The 22,995-nt window shown below is 44.8% G+C and overlaps 1 protein-coding gene across 3 annotated transcripts; it reads right to left on the reverse strand.

Moving 5' to 3' along the window:
• Nucleotides 1–1,327: 1,327 nt before the first annotated feature.
• LOC127031462 (uncharacterized) lies at nucleotides 1,328–22,949 on the reverse strand. Of its 3 annotated transcripts, none has more exons than XM_050918270.1 (12): nucleotides 22,560–22,949; nucleotides 20,191–20,417; nucleotides 17,956–18,321; nucleotides 16,710–16,801; nucleotides 16,327–16,501; nucleotides 13,298–13,526; nucleotides 12,095–12,663; nucleotides 10,194–10,359; nucleotides 8,969–9,162; nucleotides 6,145–6,308; nucleotides 4,537–4,786; nucleotides 1,328–3,297 (listed from the first exon to the last, which is right to left on the reverse strand). In XM_050918270.1, the coding sequence occupies exons 2-12, from the start codon at nucleotides 20,392–20,394 to the stop codon at nucleotides 3,073–3,075; spliced, it is 2,634 nt and encodes an 877-aa protein (XP_050774227.1). In that variant the 5' UTR covers nucleotides 20,395–20,417; nucleotides 22,560–22,949; the 3' UTR covers nucleotides 1,328–3,072. The 3 variants fall into 3 exon arrangements, with proteins under 3 accessions (XP_050774227.1, XP_050774217.1, XP_050774237.1); XM_050918260.1 differs by lacking the exon at nucleotides 22,560–22,949 and adding an exon at nucleotides 20,997–21,038; XM_050918280.1 differs by lacking the exon at nucleotides 20,191–20,417.
• Between the last annotated feature and the right edge of the window lie 46 nt (nucleotides 22,950–22,995).

Below are 22,995 nucleotides of genomic sequence, written 5' to 3' on the forward strand. Positions count from 1 at the left end.
CTGTTCTCCCCACCTGGGCAGCAGGACTCGGGAGCAGGCGCTGCTGCAGCTCCCACTGCCGCGGGGGGAGGAAGTGGCCAAGCACGTGGCGCTCGGCGGCGGCGGCTGTGGCGCCCACGAACCCGAGCCTGCTGCGGGGACCCAGCAGCGCGCACGCTGCGCCCAGCCCTGGCCAGTCGCGTCTGGGCTGGCTGCCGAGCTGGTGCAATCCCGCGGCGGAGGCATCGGCAGCCCAGCCCCGTTCGTTCTCCCGCGGGACCCGAGCGGGATGGGTGGGGGCTGGGGTCTGCTGCCCCCACTCCGGGGCAGCCCGCGGGATTGCACCAGCTGGGCAGCCAGCCCAGCCGCGACTGGCCAGGGGCTGGGCGCAGCGTGCGCGCTGGGTCCCCGCAGCAGGCGGGGCTCGGGGGGTTCGTGAGCGCTAGAGCCGCCGAGCTTGGCCAGCGGCCGCTTCCTCCCCCCGCGGCAGTGGGAGCTGCAGCAGCGGCTGCTCCCGACTCCCGCTGCCCAGATGGGGAGAACAGCCGCTGCCTGGCCCCGCGGGCCGCCCCCTACTCTCCCTCCAGGTACCGCACCCGAGTCCTGCCTGCTCGGGGCCAGGCTGGACTCACACTGGCCGGCGCTCCCCTGAGTCTCCCGGGCCTCCCTCCAGCGCTTGCGGAGGGAGGAGGAATCGGGGGTGGGTTTTTTTTTTAAATTTTTGTTTTGCTCTGCACCCATTTCCCCCCCGCCCCGATATTTGACTTGGGTGATCTGGTCACCCTAGGGCACAGTATCAAAAACAGGGCAAAGACCGCAAACTTGGTGGTATGGGCTATAATTAGCTTTTAACCGAGCCAGTAACAAATGTGACCGGGATCACTAGAACAGTCTTACCTAGGAGTCAAAGACAGTCCCCTTAGACTCTCCAGTCTATCTTGCCACTCAGAGACAAACTCGACAGTGATAAATGGTCACTCACACCAAAAATCACAGCATATTTAGGTTACTTTCAGTCCCAAGAGACCAGTCACTTATCTTGGATCAATTGGTACACTAGCTCTTACACCAAAGACACCACCTGTAGCCAATTCTGTAATAAACTTGTCTAAATGTTTATTTTATGAATGAGCTCCCAACCACTCAGGAACCATCACTAGAGAGGCTGAAGCCAGTCCCCCTCGTTCCCCAGTCTTACCCCCCAGAATCGTACCATTTTGCACTGCTCAGAAGCCTGACCAGTGTAAGTTCATTATTTAGTTTGCCCCTTCTTCATAGGAAAGTGAACATGTACCAGCCTTGGTAATCTGAGCTAAGATTTCCCAAGCATGTGCACCAAAACACACAGTTTTAGGTAAAATATAAAACAGATTTATTAACTACAGAAAGATTATAAGTGATAGGCATAAAGATCAGAGAAAATAAAAAGCAAACACGCATTCAAAATCCTAAACTTTTAGTCTAAGCAAGAGTTGAATCAAACAGCTTTTCTCACCCTGACACATGGTCCAAGCAGGTTGCAGTGCCACACCCTGCGGGAAGGGATAGCTCAGTGGTTTGAGCATTGGCCTGCTAAATCCAGGGTTGTAAATTCAATCCTTGAGGGGGCCATTTAGGGATCTGGAGCAAAAATCTGTCTGGGGATTGGTCCTGCTTTGAGCAGGGAGTTGGACTAGATGACCTCCTGAGGTCCCTTCCAATTTTGATATTCTATGATTACAGAGGTTCGGATTACCTTCAAACCTGGGAGCAAACTTCCCCAGTTCAAAGTCTTTGTCCACCAGATGTTCTTCCAGGTGTTGAGTTGGGGGAGGAAGAAAGGCCAAGTGATCATGATGTCACAGCCTCTCCTTTATGCTTTCTTCCAGCTTGCGGGAAAGATCTTTGCTGTGATGTGGGTTAGTCAACTCCCATGGTATATGTGCCTTCTCCGAGAAGTCTCTGGGACAGTGAATTGTGTGTTGATGAGCTATTATTGCTGTCTGGCTATTGATAGCTTCTCCTTTGTTGTAACTGAAAGGCTAGTTGTGTGTGCCCAACCTCAGAACATATAGCAATACTTAATAACTTCACATATAATGATAACACACACAATCCAACAGGAGATTAATGTTAAACAGATTAAGACTTTTAAAATGATACCTCCCAAGGCATACTCGGTACAAAACACATCCTAAACATATCACAGTAGTAAATATGGGGGCTCCAGGGTGCTACTTTGAGGTACAGAGTGTCACACCTAGTCACATGGTTCACCCCCCAGCCATTGCTGAATTGTTCACAATAATAGACTTCCTTTGGCTGTGCCCAGGCTACTATAAAATGGCTACAGGGATGGGGCTTCCACAATTCTTATGGGAAAGTTTAATCCACAGTTTTAACAGACTGTGCTTTCAGGAGGCTTTTCTTGACATTCAAATGTTTCTTATTTTTGTGTCCCTACTCCTAAGTATACCTCTTGTAGAAGCCTAAATAATTATTCTCCTTCCTTGGTGTTTACAGCCTGATGTTCCTCTCCCTTGGCCAAGCTATACAGTATTTTTATTTTGACTCTAATCATTATGGTACTTCACTCCCTCCAGTTCATCGCCATCTTCCTTTCACTGAGGGGCTTAGAACTGAATGCAGTATCGCAGGGATGCTCTCATTGGAGTCCCACAAGCAGGGCCTCTCACCTTCCTGCTCCCTGGGATGCCTGTGTCTGAAGCTCAACTTTGCGCAGTTTTTTTGTGCTGGCAAATCACACTGCAAATTCCTCTCTCATTTGCTGTGCATTATCATCCCTAGCCCTGACCTGGGATGCATCCATCTGCTAGACTACTACACATGTAGCACATAAGGCACAAGGAAGCTAGACAGCTGGCTAGGTGTCTTCACATTGGATAGCTGGGTTAGACTGTCCAGAAAGAAAGGCCTGTAAGCCACAGATACCTGAAAAGGCCCTCTAACTGTGAAGAAGGGGAGATATCAAATAGCTCTAATAATAATAATTCTGCTTGTTCCAATAGCACCATTTCCTAGGCCCCAGCACACGGACTCATACGTAATAGATTTACAATGCCCAGAGGCCTGCTTGCCTGCGCAGCAGTCTTTTTATGACAGCAGCGAGGCCCGGAGCATCAAAAGTTTCTGCTCTCTGAGGTACTGCTGGAGGTGATGATGTTTTTGGCACTCCTTTTCCAGCTTCTGTTGGAAATGGTCCCGATTTTGGAATGCTCTCCATTTGGCATCTTCATGCTTCCTCTGCTGGGTGTCCTGCTCCTGGATTTCTCGTTCTAAGGTCTCCTGCCGGGATTGCATTCTGCTCCTCAGCAAATCCTACAGGAAAGGAAGTGAAGGGATGTTTGAAGTCCTACAACCAGCTCTCAGGCTCAGTCTCATCCAGTGCCTGTATCATACCTTTAGTCCCAGATTTGGACCTTAGCGTCCAAAATATGGGGGTTAGCATGAAAACCTCCAAGCTTAGTTACCAGCTTGGACCTGGTACTTGCTGCCACCACCCAAAAATTTAGAGTGTTTTGGGGCACTCTGGTCCCCCTGAAAAACCTTCCCTGGGGACCCCAAGACCCAAATCCCTTGAGTCTCACAACAAAGGGAAATAATCCTTTTTCCCTTCCCCCCTCCAGGTGCTCCTGGAGAGATACACAGACACAAGCTCTGTGAATCCAAACAGAGTGACTCCCCCTCTCCGTTCCCAGTCCTGGAAACAAAAGCACTTTCCTCTTCACCCAGAGGGAATGCAAAATCAGGCTAGCAAATCCAACACACACAGATCTCCCCCTGATTTCTTCCTCCCACCAATTCCCTGGTGAGTACAGACTCAATTTCCCTGAAATTTCCCAGTAAAGAAAACTTTAACAGGTTTTAAAAAGAAAGCTTTATATAAAAAAGAAAGAAAAATACATACAAATGGTCTCTCTGTATTAAGGTGACAAATACAGAGTTAATTGCTTAAAAGAAATATGAATAAACAGCCTTATTCAAAAAGAATACAAATCAAAGCACTCCAGCACTTATATTCATGCAAATACCAAAGAAAAGAAACCATATAACTTACTATCTGATCTCTTTGTCCTTACACTTAGAAGATTAGAAAGCAGAAACTACTTCTCCAAAGCTCAGAGAAAGCAGGCAGACAGACAAACAAAGACCTCAGACACAAAATTTCCTCCACCCAAAGTTGAAAAAATCCGGTTTCCTGATTGGTCCTCTGGTCAGGTGCTTCAGGTGAAAGAGACATTAACCCTTAGCTATCTGTTTATGACAGCCTGTTTCTGGTGGAAGTTGGGAATGGAGTAGTCGTGAATTTGCCACAGTCAGCACCTTCTAAACAGTTCTCTATATGGACTCCTGCTGCAGAAGGCTGGCAAGCAGCATTTTGAAATAGTCCTTAGAGATACGGAAGATCTCGATCTCTCATTTTTTCATCAGTTTGCACATGTTAAAGTCACATTTCATATTTGTATCTCCAAATAATATCACTATTTTAGACAGTGTGTTGGTGTCAGTGCAGGGGAAGGAAGAGTCCAAGAAAAGCATTAGTGAAATAACCCTTACCTGCCTCTTTTTGTCTTGGTCATAGTTCCTCTGGTTGTATTCTGCCTGCAACTCCTCTCTCTGCAAGCGCTGTGCCTTTAAGAACTGCAGCCTTTGACTCTCCTTTCTCTTCTCCTCTTCCTGCAAGGAAAACTCCTTTCTGCTCCTCTCTGCCCTGGCACTCTGGAGCTTTGCCACGTGCTGGCAGGCCATGTTATTGTACTCCAGCTGCTTCTCCAAGCTTTGCAGTGTCCTCTGAAGAGACCTCTGTCTGTTTCCAAAACAGAATTTCCAGAAAGCTTGTCAGAAACCAAAAGAAACAAAGGGAAAAGGTCATCCGTAGAAGTGTCAATAAATAGGAGGTAAACCAGAATTCCAGACAATTTTTGGACGTTGAAGATACAATCCCACTTTTTGCAACGTTAAGGAGGTTAACCCCTGTTTCCTGTCCAAAGTCCTGCTCAAATAATTACTACAGATGGTGGGAAAATAGTAAAAACATGAAATTTTGTTGTCTAAAGTTTGCAACCATTGCTGGCTATTAGATTCTGCATCCCTCTGTTCATTTTGCATTTTCAAGCCACCATGTATTCCTTCACTTCTTGTTTTATTGTGCCCCGTTTTGCTATGTACTGTTAGAACAGGGGGGGCTAAACTGCAATTTGTTGCCAAATGCAGCCCACGTTTACAGTCTACAATATAGCGCAAGACTCTTAATCTTTAATAGAGATGCAGCCTGACTCTGCAGGTCCCGGCATACGCTATTCTTTCTTCACCAGCATATGCTGAGATCAGATCAAGAGGGGGCTTCTACACAGGAAAGTCAATTTGAATTAACGTAGGGTGTGAATTCAAAGTGGAATATCTATTCCTGATTAACTCCCTGTGTAGATGCTGTTATCTGAGAATAAGAGTGCCTTATTCTGAATTAGCATAATCAACTTCCAAAGTGGATTATGCTAATTTAGAAGAAGGCACTCTTATTCCAGAATGAGAGCATCCACACAGGGAGTTAATTAGGAATAACTCCTCGTGTAGGCAAGCCCAAAGATAAGGACAACTGTGATCTCGCTCTATTGCATGCAATTAGGTGTTGCCCTCACAGGCAAGTTACCAAAGCAGATTCCTCAGCTAGGCATAATTTTGACCTCTCTGCCTCATAACAAAATATACCGGTAAGAATGTTTTCATACTAAAAGATGTCTCTGATTTCATGAGTCACCATTGGAAATTCAGCAGTTAATCAAACTGCAGGAAGAAGAGGGTAAACTGCCCTCCCCAGCAGCTGGAGAAGGAGTACATTTTATAATCATAACTAAACCAACTGTACTATTTAAGGGCCCGATCCTGCAAAGTGGTAAGTGCCTTCCCTTCTCTTGGAAGTGGATGGGAGTTGAGGGTGCTCAGCCCCTCCAAGTCTTAGGCTCTAACTGGACAACTGTGACCAGCATTCAGACACTAGGGTGGGGAAACAATGTATAAACATTTAAGATAAATAGTACCAAAGCACTAGCTCAGGAAGCATGCACTACAGAATACTCAGTACTTATAAAGATATGGACAACCCTCGGGAGTTGCTGAAATCTTTCCACCCCGCTCTGACCTCCCACCTGCACCCCACACCGTTACCGCCTGCTGTCGTGCATCAACTGGCGTTTGAGGCCTTCTGCCTCTTGCTGTTGTTCCCTCTTCTGCTGCCTCAGCTCCTCTTGCTGCCTTCTGTGCTCAATCCTGGCTGTGTTGAAGTTCATCCTTCTCAGGCTCTCTTGAACTGCACCTTTGGTGACTGATTTCTGAAAGAAAAAGTCCTTAATATCAGTAAAGGTTTATTCCTAATGTAAACCGAAGTCCTGTATAATCAGTAAGGCTTAGTTTTCCAACGTCATTCCTGAGCTCTGAGAGCAACAGTTATTATTGTCTCAGCATCATTTCCTAGCTGTGAGCATGATGGGTCTGACACTAGCACATTTCAGGAGCTCTACAGCATGGTCTATAACTAGCGGGGTGAAGGAAAATCCAGGCACTTCAAGAAATGGTATTCACAATTCAGTAGGCAGCACCGTTCCAGCTTAGTCACTACTGATCCAATACATGGATCTGCCCTATGTTGTTGTGACAGCAACTTTTGGATTAGAACAGAGGTTCTGACCACTTGTGGTTATTAAAAATCCCACATCAGATTTTACAAGAGTTTGGGGTATTAACCTACGTGTGCTGAGAAATTCCAGCAAGGATAACTACATTCTGCCTACCTATGGCAATGGAAATTTCTCCCTGTAGTTTTGAACAGCTCTTATATTCGTGACTTCCTGGAATGTAATGTTGCTATCCAGTGTTGAGCAGTTGTCATGTTTCATGTAAGTGGTGGCTGTATTTTAGTGCTGGATAGTGTTTCTTATTTGCAGTTGTTTGTAAAAGTATATCCTTAGGGATGAAAAGCCTGAGCAATGAAGCATCCACTGAGTTCTTATCTCACTGTGCAGTGTTTACTTTGTCTCCTGAATATGCACTGTGTACCTGAAGCTTCAGATACAAGTTTGAATTTAAATAACAATAAGCTATAGTTCTTTTGCTTTAGGAACTTTAGACTGCAATTGCCTTCCCTATTTTCCTGATTGTCCCTAGAAGGTTTCTGCTGTTTTTTAATTAAAAAGTCAGTGTCTGAAGCTGTAGGTATCTTTGCTAAATCTTTCGAGTGTTTTCCTATTCTTTGCTGTGTGGCATGTGCAAAACCTAGGCCCTGTAAGTAGTTCGTGCTTAATGTGTTACAGCTGGAAAGATTTTAAACAAATAAAGTGAAACTTCAAAAAATTAAAAAGTGCTTTATAAATGGAAGATGAAAAAGTGGTGTGATCTAGTGCAGTGGCTCTCAACCTTTCAGGAGTCTAATTTGTCTTGTGTACCCCCACATTTCACCTCACTTAAAAATTACTTGCTTGGAAAATCAGACATACAGAGCACACTATTACTGACAAAGTGCTTACTTTCTCATTTTTACCATTTAATTATAAAATAAATCAATTGGAATATAAATATTGTACTTACATTTCAATGTATAGTATAGAGAGCAATATAAACAAGTCATTGTCTGTATGAAATTTTAGTTGGTACCGACTTCGCTAGTGCTTTTTATGTAGCCTGTTGTAAACCTAGGCAAATATTTAGAGAAGTTAATATACCCCCTGGAAGACTTCTGCGTATTCCCAGTGGTACTCGTGCCTCTGGTTGAGAACCACTGATCTAGTGGCTAGAACACAGTATTGAGGACTAAGAGTACGTCCACACTACCCGCTGGATTGGCGGGTAGCGATTGATCTATTGGGGATAGATTTATCACGTCTAGATGAGACGCGATAAATCGATTCCTAAACATGCTCCCATCGACTCCGGAACTCCACCAGGGTGAGAGGCAGAAGCGGAGTTGACAGGGGAGCCGCAGCCATCAATCCCGTGCAGTGAGGACGGGAGGTAAGTCAAAATAAGATACATAACTTCAGCTACGGTAACAGCATAGCTGAAGTCAACGTATCTTACATTGACCTAGTGTAGACTAGACCTAAGACACCCTCAATTTTCATCCCAGCTTTCATATGGATTCCCCCTATGGCCTTGGGCTAGTCACTTAACTGTTCTGTTCCTTGGTTTCCTTAGCTACAAAAGAAGAATTATTCTTTTATATATTGCAAGGATGATTGAGAGGATTAGTGAGTATATGAAGATGAAAAGCTCCACAGAAGGGCTAAGTATTAATGTCCTGTTCCTGGACAATGACATCATGCATTGATGGGGGTTTGATGTTTGTATGGGTGTATGTATCTTCTATTGCAGCACGTCACCATAAAATAGACAAAAATGAGGCCATGCTAGTTGATTTATACTATCCCATATGAATAAATCCTGTCAACCTAATGGCCAGGAACTAATTGGGCCAGATTGTGTGTTGTGGTACAGCTTCTTTGCACCACACTCTCCACATAATGCAACCCTTAAAACAGCATAGTCTGCCCCAAAGGATTACACCATTGGAGGATTCTGCCACAATAGGGTAGAGATACGTACACCTTCAGCTGCCAGCAAAGAGTGTGACTGGGGTTTGGCCAGGTATCCCTGTCCTCTTGACAATCAACATTAATTAGAGCAGCTCTCAGGCTGTCTAATTTATGCTGGCACAGAGATGGCCAAGGATAATGGGAGTTGGCTGCACTGGAGAATTTGAGCCAGTGTCCAGTGGTCAACTCATTCTCCTGACATTTAGCCAATCAGAGATCAGACTTCCTTACTTCTAATTAGGCCCTTATGAAAATAACCTTTCAGGAAATTGACAAAAAGAACTTTGTGCACAAGCCAATCATGAATCTATTCAACTGATTTAAATAGGCTTTTGACCAGGCATTGGGTCAGCAATAACAAATGTTTGCTTTATTCTTCCTAGAAAATGTTGTGTGCTCTTAACCTGTGTACTCGAAGCGCTGTGAGGTCTCTGTATATGCAGAACTGATTCAATGGTCAAGCGGTCTTTCTTCAGTGATTGATCCACTCGGTCAAACATAGCTTGGAGCCTGGAAGTGCTGAAAGCATGTGCTTTCACAGGAGGGTTCCTTGGGGGATGTTGGGCTGGAGCTTCCATCATGTGGGACTGAAAAAGAGCTTTCAAACAAATTAGAGATATAACAAGTGATGGACAGATAAAATGGTGAACAGATAGAAAGAAGGCTGATAAAATGGTGAACAGATAGAAAGAAAAATGTGTTAATGTCAAATGCATTCAAGCAAGACCTTTCTATTACCACTAAGTACTAACATTTCTCCCAAGGAAGTGAGAGCTTTTTAGTGACCACAGGACAGTCACCACTTTCAAAAAGAATCTTGCCAACATAGACAAGGAGTTTTTACCCAGTAACTGGGATGAAGCATTGACTGTGCTCACATCTACCAAGCCTCTCTCAGTAGGAGTTACTGTAGGGAATGCTGGCTGTGAAGAAATGTGCACCTCTGCTATACCAGCTTCAGCCTCTCCTTGTAGGAGGCAGGACAGGGAATGGAACAATGGCACTAAATAGGTGGTGTGGCTGGAGGAGGCTTTTGGCCTTTGAAATCCACTCCCAGTTGCCTGCATATCTCACAGATCTCTCTTACATGAGGAAGGCATTGGTTAAAGGGGACCTAATTAAAAGATGTTTTAGACTATGAACCTTTTTTACAATACTAGAACAAGGGGTTACACAGTGCAATTAAAGAGCAGTAATCTCTTAAATTAAAGAGCAGAACACAGAGCATGTATTTCTCCACAGTGACTTGTGAAATCCTTTGCCACAGGCAGTCCAGTCAAATACTACAGATAGATTTTAAAAAGGGTAGGACAGCTTTAGGACTAATAAAATTTGTAGTGCATGCTAAGACAGGGGCAATCAAAGATCTTACTTCAGGGAAGGTGGCAGCCACAGGAGCCCAAAAGGAACTGTTCATGTTTCAGAGGAAGATAAGTAAATCACCATAGTGCACAACCACTAGTGCCTAAACATACCAGAGCACGATTGACCAGATGCATTATGGTGTTTTTTCACCTTCCTTTAAGGCACCAGGAATGACAAGAGATCAGACAGGAAGAACCAATGCTCTCATCTGGTATGGCATGTCCTAGGCTTGCATGAAACAGCTAGTTGATACAGTATCAATACCAGGTTTGTTCTTCAGAAGAGACTCGGGATCAGCCCCATTGTGTCTGCTGTCTTCTTTGTCATTGTGCATTGGCTCCATTAGGCAGGTGTCTGGGTGGACAGCAGTATCAACCACGGCACGAGCACCTCCCATCAAACGTGCTGAAGTCATCTCCTTCTGAGGGCTCTGGAAACAACAGGAAACTATCAAAATGCTGAACCACTGGGGAGTAGAATATGTCAGTAACATGAATTTGCAAAATAAGCTACTGTATGATTTTGCCATTACTGCACTAATCCCATCACTAGTGTAAACTAACCCTGGCTGATACTACTTGAATGACTGGCGAGCCTTCAGCTGTAGGGAAATGTTGCTTGGAGAGGGCGAGCTGTCATTGCTGACACAGTGATGACTAACTTTATTGTCATTTTGACATGGACACAAACAATCCAAACTTCTTCTTGAAATTGGGGTTTCAGAAGGAAAATAAAACTGGTTTCTTTATTCAAGGAATAACTGAAGCCTTTTAGCATAGGAGTTTCTGCCCATTTCTTAGGTTTGTCTGCAGCTAAAAGCTACCCCACAACTGACAATGTTTCTGCATTAAAGGGACCCAAAATTGGAGTAGCAGGCCAGGAATAAGGTGCATTGGCAGACACGCACTAGAAGGAGGTGAGGTAATCAGAATTGTGGTTCTCTGGAGAGCCATATGAAGAAGCTTCCACAGTACCTGCATGAACTAGACCTTGTTCTAGCTGATAGCGTGCCCTCCCATGAGCACCAAATTAAACAGAAAAGGAAGAAATACATTCATGATTAAATTGAAAAATCTCAGGGGAGAGATCCTCAGTTGTATAAATTGTCATAACTCCAGTGATTTCAAGTTACTGAGTGAGTTTCTCTGGCTTGTTTTATGAAGGAAGTTCAACTAGATGATCATATTGGTCCCTTCTGGACTTAAAATGTATTAATCTATGAATGGAGCTCTGACAATTTATACTAATTGACAATCTGCTTCTAATACTCAGCCCAAGGAGTCATTTAAACTACAAACAAAGCAAATAAAATAAAAACCTTGAATTCTGAAGACTGTTTAGTATTACAAAGTGCTTGTGTATAAAAAAAAATCTTTATTCTGATCTTCAGTTTAAAAATCTTCGGGGAATCAAATTTGTTAAAGCCAAAGAGACTCATTAGTCTGCACAAAAATGCCTATATTTGTACAAGCAATTACCATGATTTACACATGGCCAGTTAGGTATGCTGCTAATTAATTGTACAGACATCTGATGCAATAAATGTTATCTTTGTATGCGCATTTAACACTGTATTATTTCATATATTAGTGCAGAACAACAATAACCAAGCAAATCAAATATTGAGTGAAACATACAAGTTACTTTGGAACCAATAGTCAACATGTCCATGAAACAATAAACATGCCAAAAATATTTGAGTGTGGAACCATATAGGCCAGATCCTCAGTCTTAGTCCGATCTCTTTTGTGTCATGGACGGAGCTGCCTCAATAGGGTGAATAGGGATTCCTTCTGTACTGAGTGGTACAAAACCATCTTAGTGACACCCTCTCCTGCCCTTACCCACACTGTAAAGGGGGCATGCCAAGGCAGGATGAGGTGTGGCTAGATTGTGTTGTGCTCCAGTGATCCTGAACAGGTGGAGTCTATTCCAGCCAGTGCCGGAGAATGAATGAGACCCCAGGTACACCCTGGATCAAAGGCTCAGAAAGGTGGTAGAAAGACATCTAGGATTTACCCATCCTTGGCAGAGCTCAGGTATACATGATAATCTAGTCCAGTATTTCTAATAATTTTTTGCCACAGAAGACAGAATCACGGGATATTACTGCAGCTATAGCAAAGGATATTGTAATACCATAGTCAGTATGAAGCACTCTCTACCTTCTTGGGTTCAGTAACCTTGTTTCCCATCTCCACACAAGATCCTAAATCTTTAGGGACATTTTCTTTCTTTAGTTGCTTCTTTTTTTCCTTTTTATCTTCCTCTTTGGAAACCCTTTCTGAAATGGGGACTCTCCCTTTAGACAGCTGCTCTTCTATCTTTCTGCTCAGCTCTTCTTTGGTCAGGCTTGTTCCTGGGATCAGGATATCTTCTGGTTGTGCTCTGTTCACTGTGGGCCTGATGGGTACCCAGACTTCAAGGCAGCAATGGCAAAGTGAGGAACATCCAGAGCTGCAGTGAGGACATGACTGAATCTGTGTGGACCCCTGCCAGCAAACTGGATCTAAGTCATCCTGTCTGCAATGCCCTGAAGCTCTGTAACCAGGTGTCACAATGTAGGGATAGTCTGAGCTTGAGTCCACCAACATTTGCCTGGCTACTAATGGCATCTGAAGTTCCAGGATGATGCGCTCACTCAGGGGCAGAGGGATCCGTAGAGCTAAGTCAGAGGACACCTTCTTAGTCTGCCCATTCCAGAAATTCACCAGCACTCCGCTGTTTTCACTGGCTACAAATAGAAATAAATGACAAACAGCACTTTAGAAGCATGCCAAATACATGCCTGATTGACCTCTTGGAGACCTGGAGATGAAACAAGGTCTTGTACTCTAGAAAGCAGGGAAAGATTTTGTAACCATTTAAAAGTGGTTTTGCTTTATATATTTAGGATTCACACTCATCTCTTTCAAACTTACTGAGAAGTCAATGGGTAAAATCCTGTCTTCATGAAGTCAATACAAAACTCCCACTGACTTCAATGAGGCCAGGATTTCACCCAATATGCATCTGGAGAGTAGCCTAAATCATCTGGGTACCTAAGAGGCCCCAGACCTTTTTTTTCCTTTTTATATTAGAAGTGGTATCACCTGGCTCCACAACAGATTAAATGCTTTCAAAGGCCCCATTCACAAAGCAGCCCTTCAGCTTGATTCATGGAGCAGCACTAGATTCTGGCACTGAACAGGAAAAGGTTACGTAGCAGCACCGAAAGGAAAAGAGAAGGAAAGAAGAGAGGAAGAGGGAAAGCAAATTACAGATTGTATATTCCTTGCGGCAGACACTGCTTTCCTCTCTGTACAGTGTCTAGCACACTTCAAGGTGCTACTCCAATATAAATAACAATAGGAAAAAATGTACTGTACCTAACTGTGCTTCACTGCTCTCTGCAGCTTTTAGTACAGTGCCTGGGCCATATCGTTCACCTTTAGCCTCCCATGGTGCCAAGACTCTGTCTCCTGGAGCTAAAGGCTGTCGCCTGGCATCTCCATAGTGGATAATGTCATAGAGGGGTGTTTCTTGCATGCGAAACTGTACCTTGCCTTTCAGCAACCGACTTCTCTCAAACTCGATTAAAAAACGTTCCCTGGAGCCCTGCAGGATTAAATCATGCAGTATGCAAGGTGAGTCCCACAAATGGCGAAACACAGGGGTTAAGGGCTGCTAACATTAGGGAGAGGGAACTGGCAGAAATTCCAAGAAATAGCACATGGTCAGAGAATCCACTGAAACTAGAACACTCATTTTTTTACTCTGTTCTGTCCAAGTCAGTCTTTAAAGAGCTTGAAGACCATAGCAGATTGCCAGGTAAAGCCCTCCCCTTCCTTCACTCTTGGATCTTGCAAGTAATGTGTTCACTGGGGATGAGCAGCACAACTGCCATGCTAAGGAAGACCTCTATCACCCAGTTAATGGAAAAAGGGTAGCCAAGACAGACTGCTTTTTGCTGCCTGGTCAGTTACACAGTTATAAAGGGAAAAATAAAATAGTAAAATGCTCCCAATGCCATAATTTTTACTGCTTTAATTTGAGCATCCACCATAGGAGTGGGGAGTAATTCAGGTAATTCCTCCGCTCCACAAGTGGCAAATTGTTGGGAAAGCTCAATGTTAAATTCTACAAGTGCCAAGAAGCCAAGATCCTTTTCTCCTGTTTTCCCCAAAACAGTCTGTTTCCCTGCTGATTAAAATGACAGAGGGCATGATCTTTTCCACTATTAGGGTAGGTCACAGAGTTAACAATGGTGATACAGAGCAGCTATTTCAGCCAGCCTGCCCCCTAGTATCCTCATCCTGAATTCAGACACATCGTCTTGCAAAATGTTTGATTTCCACTGGCCCAGATAAAATAATCTCTGAAGGGCTTTCATAGCATCTTCCTTTTCCCTCACAAAACAATGACTTATATTAACTGTATTGGGGATTTCATACAGGGAGTGACTGCACATTTGAATGATATCAACGCTTTGCGATGGTCACATTTGTTTAATTTAAGTGATCCTTAGCTCAAACCCTGGTTCTATACCCAGCTTTTCCTTGTATGGCTATGAAATACTCAGTTGACCATAAAAGGTTGCTGATTGCACATTTCCAGTGACAAGAAAGCCAAGAAAGCCTGAGATTATGTCATCTTAAAAACCAAACAGAATTCATACCAATTAAATTCTTCAGTAAGCATTCCCTTCTTCAGAAAACCTGTCTTTAGTTGATAACTACAGAAGTCGGCTCCACAACAAAAGCATCTTTGTCCACTTGTTATACAAAGGCCATGCCCTCTGAACAGAGAGCACTGTAATGGCATATTCTGGCCCATGCAGCATATTCCCCCAGAAGAGAAAGTCTGGGGAGCCAGGCCACCCCATGGCAGGAGTTCTGCTGCAAACAGAGACCCAGGGAACAACAGAGGCCACCACTGAGAGAGAGGGGAGTTGAAAAAACCCATCCCAGCAGAGATGCCTGTAGAGGAAGGGATCCGGAAGAGGGGCCTTTTTAGTTTGTTCAGTTTTTTGGCAAGCGTTGTTTAGCTGCTAGACTTTCCTGCCGGCTTGGGTGGAGCTGGGTGAAGGCGATATAAAGGACTTGCTGGCTGTGACTGGCTCTGAGTGACAACTTGTGGCATTCACCAAAAATGTATGTCCTTCTGATTGCAGGGCTCCTTGCTGTAAACAGCTAAGGGTCATTGAAAAGCAAAAACCAACATGGTTAGGAAAACCCAGATACCAGCTCATGCCAAGGACCTCAAGCCTCAGCAGAACACTGAAAAATACATTGCTGGAACTGTTCTGGCTCACCTGTGTGTAAACAGGCGTTAGAATTATAAAAATGTGCTTAGACTTTATTGAATGCTTGTAAGCTGCTGCATGTATTAATCTCACGTCTAACATCTGTATCCCATATTGTAAGGTAATATTTAAGCATTTGTATTATAAGTCTCTGTGACTGTGTAAGTCACCAGACAGGAGACATTAATTAGTGTAAAAGTGCTGATCTCCAACAAAAGATATTATGTCCTGTCTCAAAAGAAAGGTCCAGGTGAACTATTGTGAAACATCAGAGAGGACAAAAGAGTTTGTTGATTGCTCTCCTCCCCTTGTGAAAAGGAGTCATGCACGTGATTTCCTTTCATCAGCTGAGTTTTCAGCTCAAAACACATGAAGACGAAGCAAATAAAATGCCATAACTGGGAGCAACAGTATCTTTATACTGCTTGGACTCTGAGTGGCAAGGATTACTAAGCATAAGCAAAAGATCCTCAGTGCTAGCCTGGGTTATTCTCTAAAGAACATATAGAACTTGCTTATTATGGAAGCTTCTATTAGTTTTTAAAACTTAAGATTGGAACTCATTTGTGTGTATATATGCTTACCTGCTTTAACCTAGTAAATAACTCTTGTTTCCTTTTCTTATATAATAAATCTTAAGATAGTTTGTTATAGGATTGGCTGCAATTGTTGTCTTTGGTGTGAGATCTAAAGTGCAACTGACCTAGGGTAAGTGACTGGGACTGAGAGAAACCTGACTATTGGTGTGATCTTTGGTGTAATGGACCATTGATCACAAAAGTAAGCTTACCTGGGCGGCGAAACACATCAGAGTACTCAAGGGGACTGTCTGCCTGAGGAGTTTACACTTGATAACTGATTAGTGACATCTACATATAGAACTCACAGCCAGTTTGGGGTTCGTGCTCTGTTTCCTAACAATCTGCCCTGAGGCTGATTCCCACGATTGTGAGCCATTGCAGGACAGCTTGATACCCATCCAGCAAGAGAGAGAGAGAGATGGGATAGCTAAAGGAGACTCACCCTAGCGAAGCCCAAGGTGAGGAATAGGGAGAAACATCACGTGACTCAAGGAGGAATCACTTACAACCATCATTTATATTAAAGACTTACCTTCACCTCTTGGGCAATGTGGCCCAGATAATAATATCCATCAGTCTCTCTCCGAGCCAGGACTCGGGCCCCCCTCAGCAAATGGGGAGCCTCTGGTGACCAGTCCATTAAATCTCCCTTTGTCAAGGTTGTCAGAGGTATACTAGGGGAATTTGCACAGATGCACACAGGAAAGCTGTGGAAACAGGATAGTGGTATGTTCTAGGAAGGGATGAAGATTCTCACAAAAGATAATGCAGATTTCTGCAATTTATGAAAATTAAAGCCAAAGAAAATCCACCCAAAACTGGGGTGGTTTCCCAGTTGTTTCCATCATTTTGTTATCAAACTGAGCTACTTCTCTAATGGTTCTGGCAGTCCCATGCTCCACATTTTGAACTTACTGTGCTTTGGGAATACCCATCGGCAGAGAACAAGAGGGATATTTACTGATAGCATTGCAACAGTGGATGCTTGAATTGCACCCTGAGTTTACCTGGAAAACAGGGAAGAGAAGCAGAAAATTAAACTAATTTCTGAAAGAAGCCATAAATCCTTAAACCAGTTATTTTATAATTAAAGCTTCAATTAACACTCAAGCAAAATTCAGCTATCTACCTTGGTTCTTAACCACACCCCTCAATGTAGTATATGAGCTCTTATAAGTGTGCTATAGTTCATTTCTCCCATTTCAAGCAATCTAAAGGTTTAAAAAGAAGAACATTAAGAGACTAGAATATAAATACAAAATAAACCAAAGCTGTGAACATATGGTAGCTAAATCATCGTCTGTTTCTTTAGTCAGTGTCCAAGTGCCCTGCATAATCCTTTTATTAAGATGTGACCCACACCGTGAAAAAAACTGTGAAAACCTATTCTAGACAAATGCTAAAAGCGTTATTAATATTTTGCTTACTAAATGCACTGCTTAACAGTACTGTTATTTTTTTAGAAGGATAATATTCAATGTTACGTGCTGATGGTGATCCAAATAGCCATGGGATGTCTAAAAAGATATTTGGACCTACTGTAGCCATCACTGCACACAAACAGTTGGCATGGTAAATGTGAAATGAATTGGCAGGATTAAGGTATACTTTCTCTGCAAGGGCTTCCTCCAGGATCTTCATTTCCTTCCCCAGCACCACAGTCTCTCCTTTCAAAAGCTGGAATCAATTCATTTGAAAGCCTAGCTGAACCACTTCAGAGGCCAGATTCAGGTCTGGTGAAGTCAGTGGGTTTGCACCTATGTATATCTAAATTTGAACCCTAACACTGGTCTCAGGTATTGTTGTTCAAGAGTGCTATGAGATGATCCCTTCTCCCTGAGGTAGAGCATACTGCATGCACTACACTCCCAAGTATGAATCTAAGGTTGTGAGTTCTACAGAAAGGGAAAGAGTACTCATTAGAATAACTGTGTGTGTGTGCAATCTTGAAATTTCTGACAATCTTTAACAGAGATTCTGAATTTATTTCCTTTTTTATTCACAGGCAGCTCTGTTTGCAGGTAGCCAGACAAAATATGTAGTGGCTACCTTCCTAGATAAAAAACTTCCTCTGCCTTAGCTCTGATTTTGTGAAATTTTGTTTATGTGGACTGGAATTACCAAAAATTCATTTAATCTAAAACTGCTGTTAATGACTTACCTCTTCTGAAGCTCCAGAAGGGTGCACGGTGATCACCTGAAAGGATCCTCCAGATTGTCTGGCTACTTTCTCCATTTCTTTTTGTGTGCTGCTTTCAAAGTCACCTGGCTTTTCTACCAAGTACACAGTGTGCACTGGGCGTTCCTCTCCAGTCTCTGCGAGAAGGCTACAGATTTCCTCTGAAGCACTCTTAGAGAGTGCATCAGTGACCAAGTATGCCACCTGGCAGGTGGGATCTTCAAATGCCATAGCCAAAGCACGCACAGGATCTGCACCTTTCCCACACTGCAGAGCTCTAATCCAGGCGGTTGCTTCAATAATGTTACTGAGCGAACATTTGACCAAACTATTGCACCATTTTACCACCTGTACAAAAGCCAAAATTTTTAACCAAATACACTAAACATCTATTAAGCAAATATTTTATAACACAGAATTTTTTTTTAAAATTGATAAAACTGAGAAACGGGTTAGCTAGTTGATATTTTGGTAAATGGTCTGACATATGTGTGAGATCCGGGACTTGATTCTCAGCCTGCTCATCCTCTGGGGTGGAGAAGGGAGTTTCTCACATCTTGCAATACAGTCAGGGCCGGCTCCAGGCCACAGCGTGCCAACCGCATGCTTGGGGCGGCACGCCGCGGGGGGCACTCTGCCGGTTGCCGGGAGGGCGGCAGGCGGCTCTGGTGAACCTCCCGCAGGCGTGCCTGCGGAGGATCTGCTGGTCCTGCAGCTCCGGTGGAGCATCTGCAGGCATGCCTGCGGGAGGTCCACCGGAGCCACGGGACCACTGGACCCCCCAGGGAAGCCTGCGGGAGGTTCACCGGAGCCACAGGACCGGAGAGCGGCAAAGCGCCCCCGGCGGCGTGCCGCCGTGCTTGGGGCGGTGAAATTGCTAGAGTCAGCCCTGAATATAATTGCTCTAGTCAGTTAAGATCTGATGGGCTCTAAACTTTCTGGAGAAGAAATTGGGGTGCCATTCTAGGGTCTTTAAGGGTGAGGGGAGTTTTGAGGCTTCCAACAAGGTTGTAGAGGATTTCTTTGGAGGAAGATGGAAGGAGAATAAGATGAATTTATCACTCATCAAGGACTGTGGTAGAAAGCCAGAAATTTCCCTGGTTAAAAATGAAAAGGAAATGTCAGTCTTATGATGTGTCTTATGAGACTCTCTGTGTAATCACAGATTCCAAAGCCCAAATTCATTGCTGTTTAACTCCGCCTCATGTTTTTCTGTGTACCATCTGTATAACTCAGTATGGTAACTGTGAGCTGACTGATTTTAGTCAATATGCTAGATTACTCTAACTCCCTCTGTTCTAGAGTTATTTCAGTCATGGACAGAGAGAAAAGACCAAATCTTAGTGAAGTTATGAAGGGAAAAACAGCAAGTTTTGGACATATCCTGGATGTGTTGGGCTAGAGAGAAGGAAGAGTCAAAGATAATATCACATTATGGGGCTGGAATGAAGAGGAAGGATGGTACTGTTAACAATAGTGACAGAGTGTGGGAAGAGAGGTCAGAAATTCAGTTTTGGCTATATTAAGCTTAAATTGTTGGTGAGACATTCAAGAGAAGATGTCAGAGAGATGGGTTCCATGTTCCCTCAACTAATGGAAGATATGGTGAGAGGGCAGCAGGAAAATCATCTTTCACTATTCTAGAAGAGGACCACATGGATGGACAAAGTGCAAAAGGGATGAGGAGGACCAGGCAATAAGGAAGCAAGTGTAAGGAAGCATGCATGAAAGATCCCAAGGCATCTACCAGCAAATCCCATCCCTTTCCATTTGTTCCCAGAGCTCAGTGGCCAATATTGCTACTGCAGATTTTGGAGTATTACCATGAAAATGCATGGACCAACCATCACACTTGATGTTTAAATTCCTTTATTTGACACTGCCACAACTGTCAGCTCTTAAACAGGAGCAGGATATACCTAGGCCAGCTGTGGAACCAAGTACTCAAAACACAAGAAATTATACTATAAGGAAATTCCTATGCTGGCTGGAAGAGGGACTGGGTAATCTGCTAGACATTTTCCAATCCTATTTTATTATACTTATTTCACCCCACTGGGGACCACTAACTTGTAACAACCACCTCACCTGGCAGAGATTACACTAGTTAATTGCTATAATTCAAACACAGCAACAACGATAAGCATTGTTTCCATTGATGTCACCTTTCTTATAAAACCTTAACCCTTTGCCCAGCAATGGCTGTATTGGCATTACCTTGCTGGCAAAGCTTATGATGTTGAATGTGGACTCTGTTGGACTGTTGGCCATCAAGAAGAGAGTCTTTATGAGATGCTCTTTCAGAAAATCCTGCTTGGAGGACATGCCTTCCAACATACTGACCACAAAGGTGACATTCTGGTCTTGGAGATCACCAAACAAAGGTAAGGTGGCACAGCAGGGATGAGAAAGCACCGACATGCCCAAAGCACGAAGACAACCAGCTGCCAAAACAAACAGACCATTTATAGAAAGCTTCTTAAAACTGACTTTACAAAGGGTTTGTGGTACAAGGTGAATCCAATCTATTCCCAACACCTCTGCTAAATTAGCAGTCATATGCCATTCAGTGTGTTTACATTCCCACAGTTCTCCAACTGCTTTAAAAACACACACCCAAAGCTTTGTCTATGCTACAGCATCTGATCCCAGTAGCAGGATGCATCATTTTGGCACTCAGATAAATGAGCTTGCACCAACTACAGCATCACCCTTAGAACTTGTAGGGAGTAATTTTCAGACTGTTGGCCAGCAGACATCAACTGTAGCATGAATTTGTGTGTGGATGCAATGTCACTTCCCATTAACTCAGGGACATTACAGTTAACTTATCCATCTCTCATGCAGATAAAGCCTCTTAAAAACAATTCCCATTGGTGCTATCACTAGTTTAGCTGCATGGGCAAATAGAACCAACAGGGAACTTAGTTTAGGAAAAGATCTGCTGGTTTCCAGCATTTTAATACTTGTTAATTGCAGAGTTGTTGCCAACTCTCATGATTTTATCATGAGTTTCACACTACCTGGTGTTTTTCTTAAAGTTCCAGTTCCTGGAATCATGTGCTTACAGGAGTCTCTCAGCTTTCATTTAAAAAATAAAACTAAGTTTCTAGCCTTCAGGTTTGAAAACGTCACCTGAGTGTGATCTAAAGATTCAAAAACCAGAAAGAAAGTAAAAATTACCCAAAATGTATTATTTTTCTTTAAATCTCTTGATTTTTAAGTCAATCTCATGAATTTGGGGGGCCTGAGTAATGATCTGTGAATATTTGGGGCTGGCAATCCAACCTTCTCCTCCATGCCTACGCTTGGTACCAGGGCCAGCTCTACCATTTTTGCCAGCCACTCGGACTGTGCTGCCCCAAGAATAGAGGGAATACCACTCCTTAGCATGTGCCACCTCCAGGCGCGTGCTTCCTCCGCTGGTGCCTGGAGCCAGCTCTGCTTGGTACTTTCTCCCCTAAAATTCCCTATCACCCTCTGAGCCTTTTCTGTCTGGAAGATGGTGGTCATCACTGCCCAGCCCTGCTTTCGACTCCTCGAACAGCATGGACCCCGATGTATTTATATATTTGTGAGATCCTAAGAGTGGAGCACTCTGGGTTCTGTCCCCTTCCATCCACCGAGCAGGACTGGTGTGTGTCTGTGGTCTCTTCCCCCTACCCCAGGGCAGGGCAGGGCAGGTATGTGTGTATGTGGGGGGGGAATCTCTTCCCCCCACTCCAGGGCAGGGCAGGTATGTGTGTGTGGGGGGGAATCTCTTCCCCCCACTCCAGAGCAGGGCAGGTATATGTGTGTGTGTGGGGGAATCTCTTCTCCGTACCCCAGGGCAGTGCAGGTATGTGTGTGTGGGGGGGAATCTCTTCCCTCTACCCCAGGGCAGGGCAGGTATGTGTGTGTGGGGGGGAATCTCTTCCCCCTACCCCAGGGCAGGGCTGGTATGTGTGTGTAGGGGGGAATCTCTTCCCTCTACCCCAGGGCAGGGCAGGTATGTGTGTGTGGGGGAGAATCTCTTCCCCCTACCCCAGGGCAGGGCGGGTATGTGTGTGTGTGGGGGGATCTCTTCCCCCACCCCAGGGCAGGGCAGGTATGTGTGTGTGGGGGGATCTCTTCCCCCACCCCAGGGCAGGGCAGGTATGTGTGTGTGGGGGGAATCTCTTCCCCTACCCCAGGGCAGGGCAGGTATGTGTGTGTGTGTGGGGGGAATCTCTTCCCCCTACCCCAGGGCAGGGCAGGTATGTGTGTGTGTGGGGGGGGGAATCTCTTCCCCCACCCCAGGGCAGGGCAGGTATGTGTGTGTGTGGGGGGGAATCTCTTCCCCCACCCCAGGGCAGGGCAGGTATGTGTGTGTGGGGGGGGAATCTCTTCCCCCACCCCAGGGCAGGGCAGGTATGTGTGTGTGGGGGGATCTCTTCCCCCACCCCAGGGCAGGGCAGGTATGTGTGCGGGTTTCCTACCCCACAGGGCAGGGGTCAGTGTCGCTGTGTAGGCGTTTCCCTCTGGGCCCCCAGGGCAAGGCCGGGGTGTGTGTGGTGTGTGCCCCCCTCCCCTGCAGGGGTGTCTGGGGATGCCCCTCCCCCACTTACCCGGGCTTCCACTCGCCTATCGGACTCTGCAGGTCAGGATCTCGTTGCCTGGTAACCAGACGCCGCGGACGCAACCATCTCCAGGGCTGGGGGGAGCCTTTTTCTGCACGTCCGTTAATACAGACTAAGGTAAGAAACACACACACCTACGGGAGGACGGGCCATGTATTTCTGTGGGCACTTGCCATGTTTTCCCCGCTGTTTACCCGCTTTAATGATGGAGTTCAGCTCATCGAATCCCTCTCCCGGGACTTGGTAGCGCCTGGGCCGGGACCACTCCTGGAAAGGGGGCCAACAATGATTTGGTTACCATAAGGGTGGCGCTTCTCTGCATTACTGGGACCGGGAGGGCGCCACTTCGGGTAAAGGTCCCCGCCGCAGGCCGAGGCAGTAGGATTGTCTGTGTCTCTCTCTTCCCTCCCTCCGTGGTTACAGT

The sequence above is a fragment of the Gopherus flavomarginatus genome, chromosome 1 (genome assembly GCF_025201925.1).
Source record: "Gopherus flavomarginatus isolate rGopFla2 chromosome 1, rGopFla2.mat.asm, whole genome shotgun sequence".
NCBI lineage: Eukaryota > Metazoa > Chordata > Testudines > Testudinidae > Gopherus > Gopherus flavomarginatus.

Excerpts from the sequence above, each read along its gene's own strand:
- LOC127031462 (XM_050918260.1), bottom strand. The coding sequence starts at position 21,033 with ATGATTCCAGGAACTGGAACTTTAAGAAAAACACCAG. Across the intron at positions 13,527-16,326 it reads ACATTGCCCAAGAGGTGAAG|GGCTCCAGGGAACGTTTTTT; the intron begins GTAAGTCTTTAA and ends TTAATCCTGCAG. Across the intron at positions 4,787-6,144 it reads TTGATGCACGACAGCAGGCG|ACAGAGGTCTCTTCAGAGGA; the intron begins GTAACGGTGTGG and ends TTTTGGAAACAG.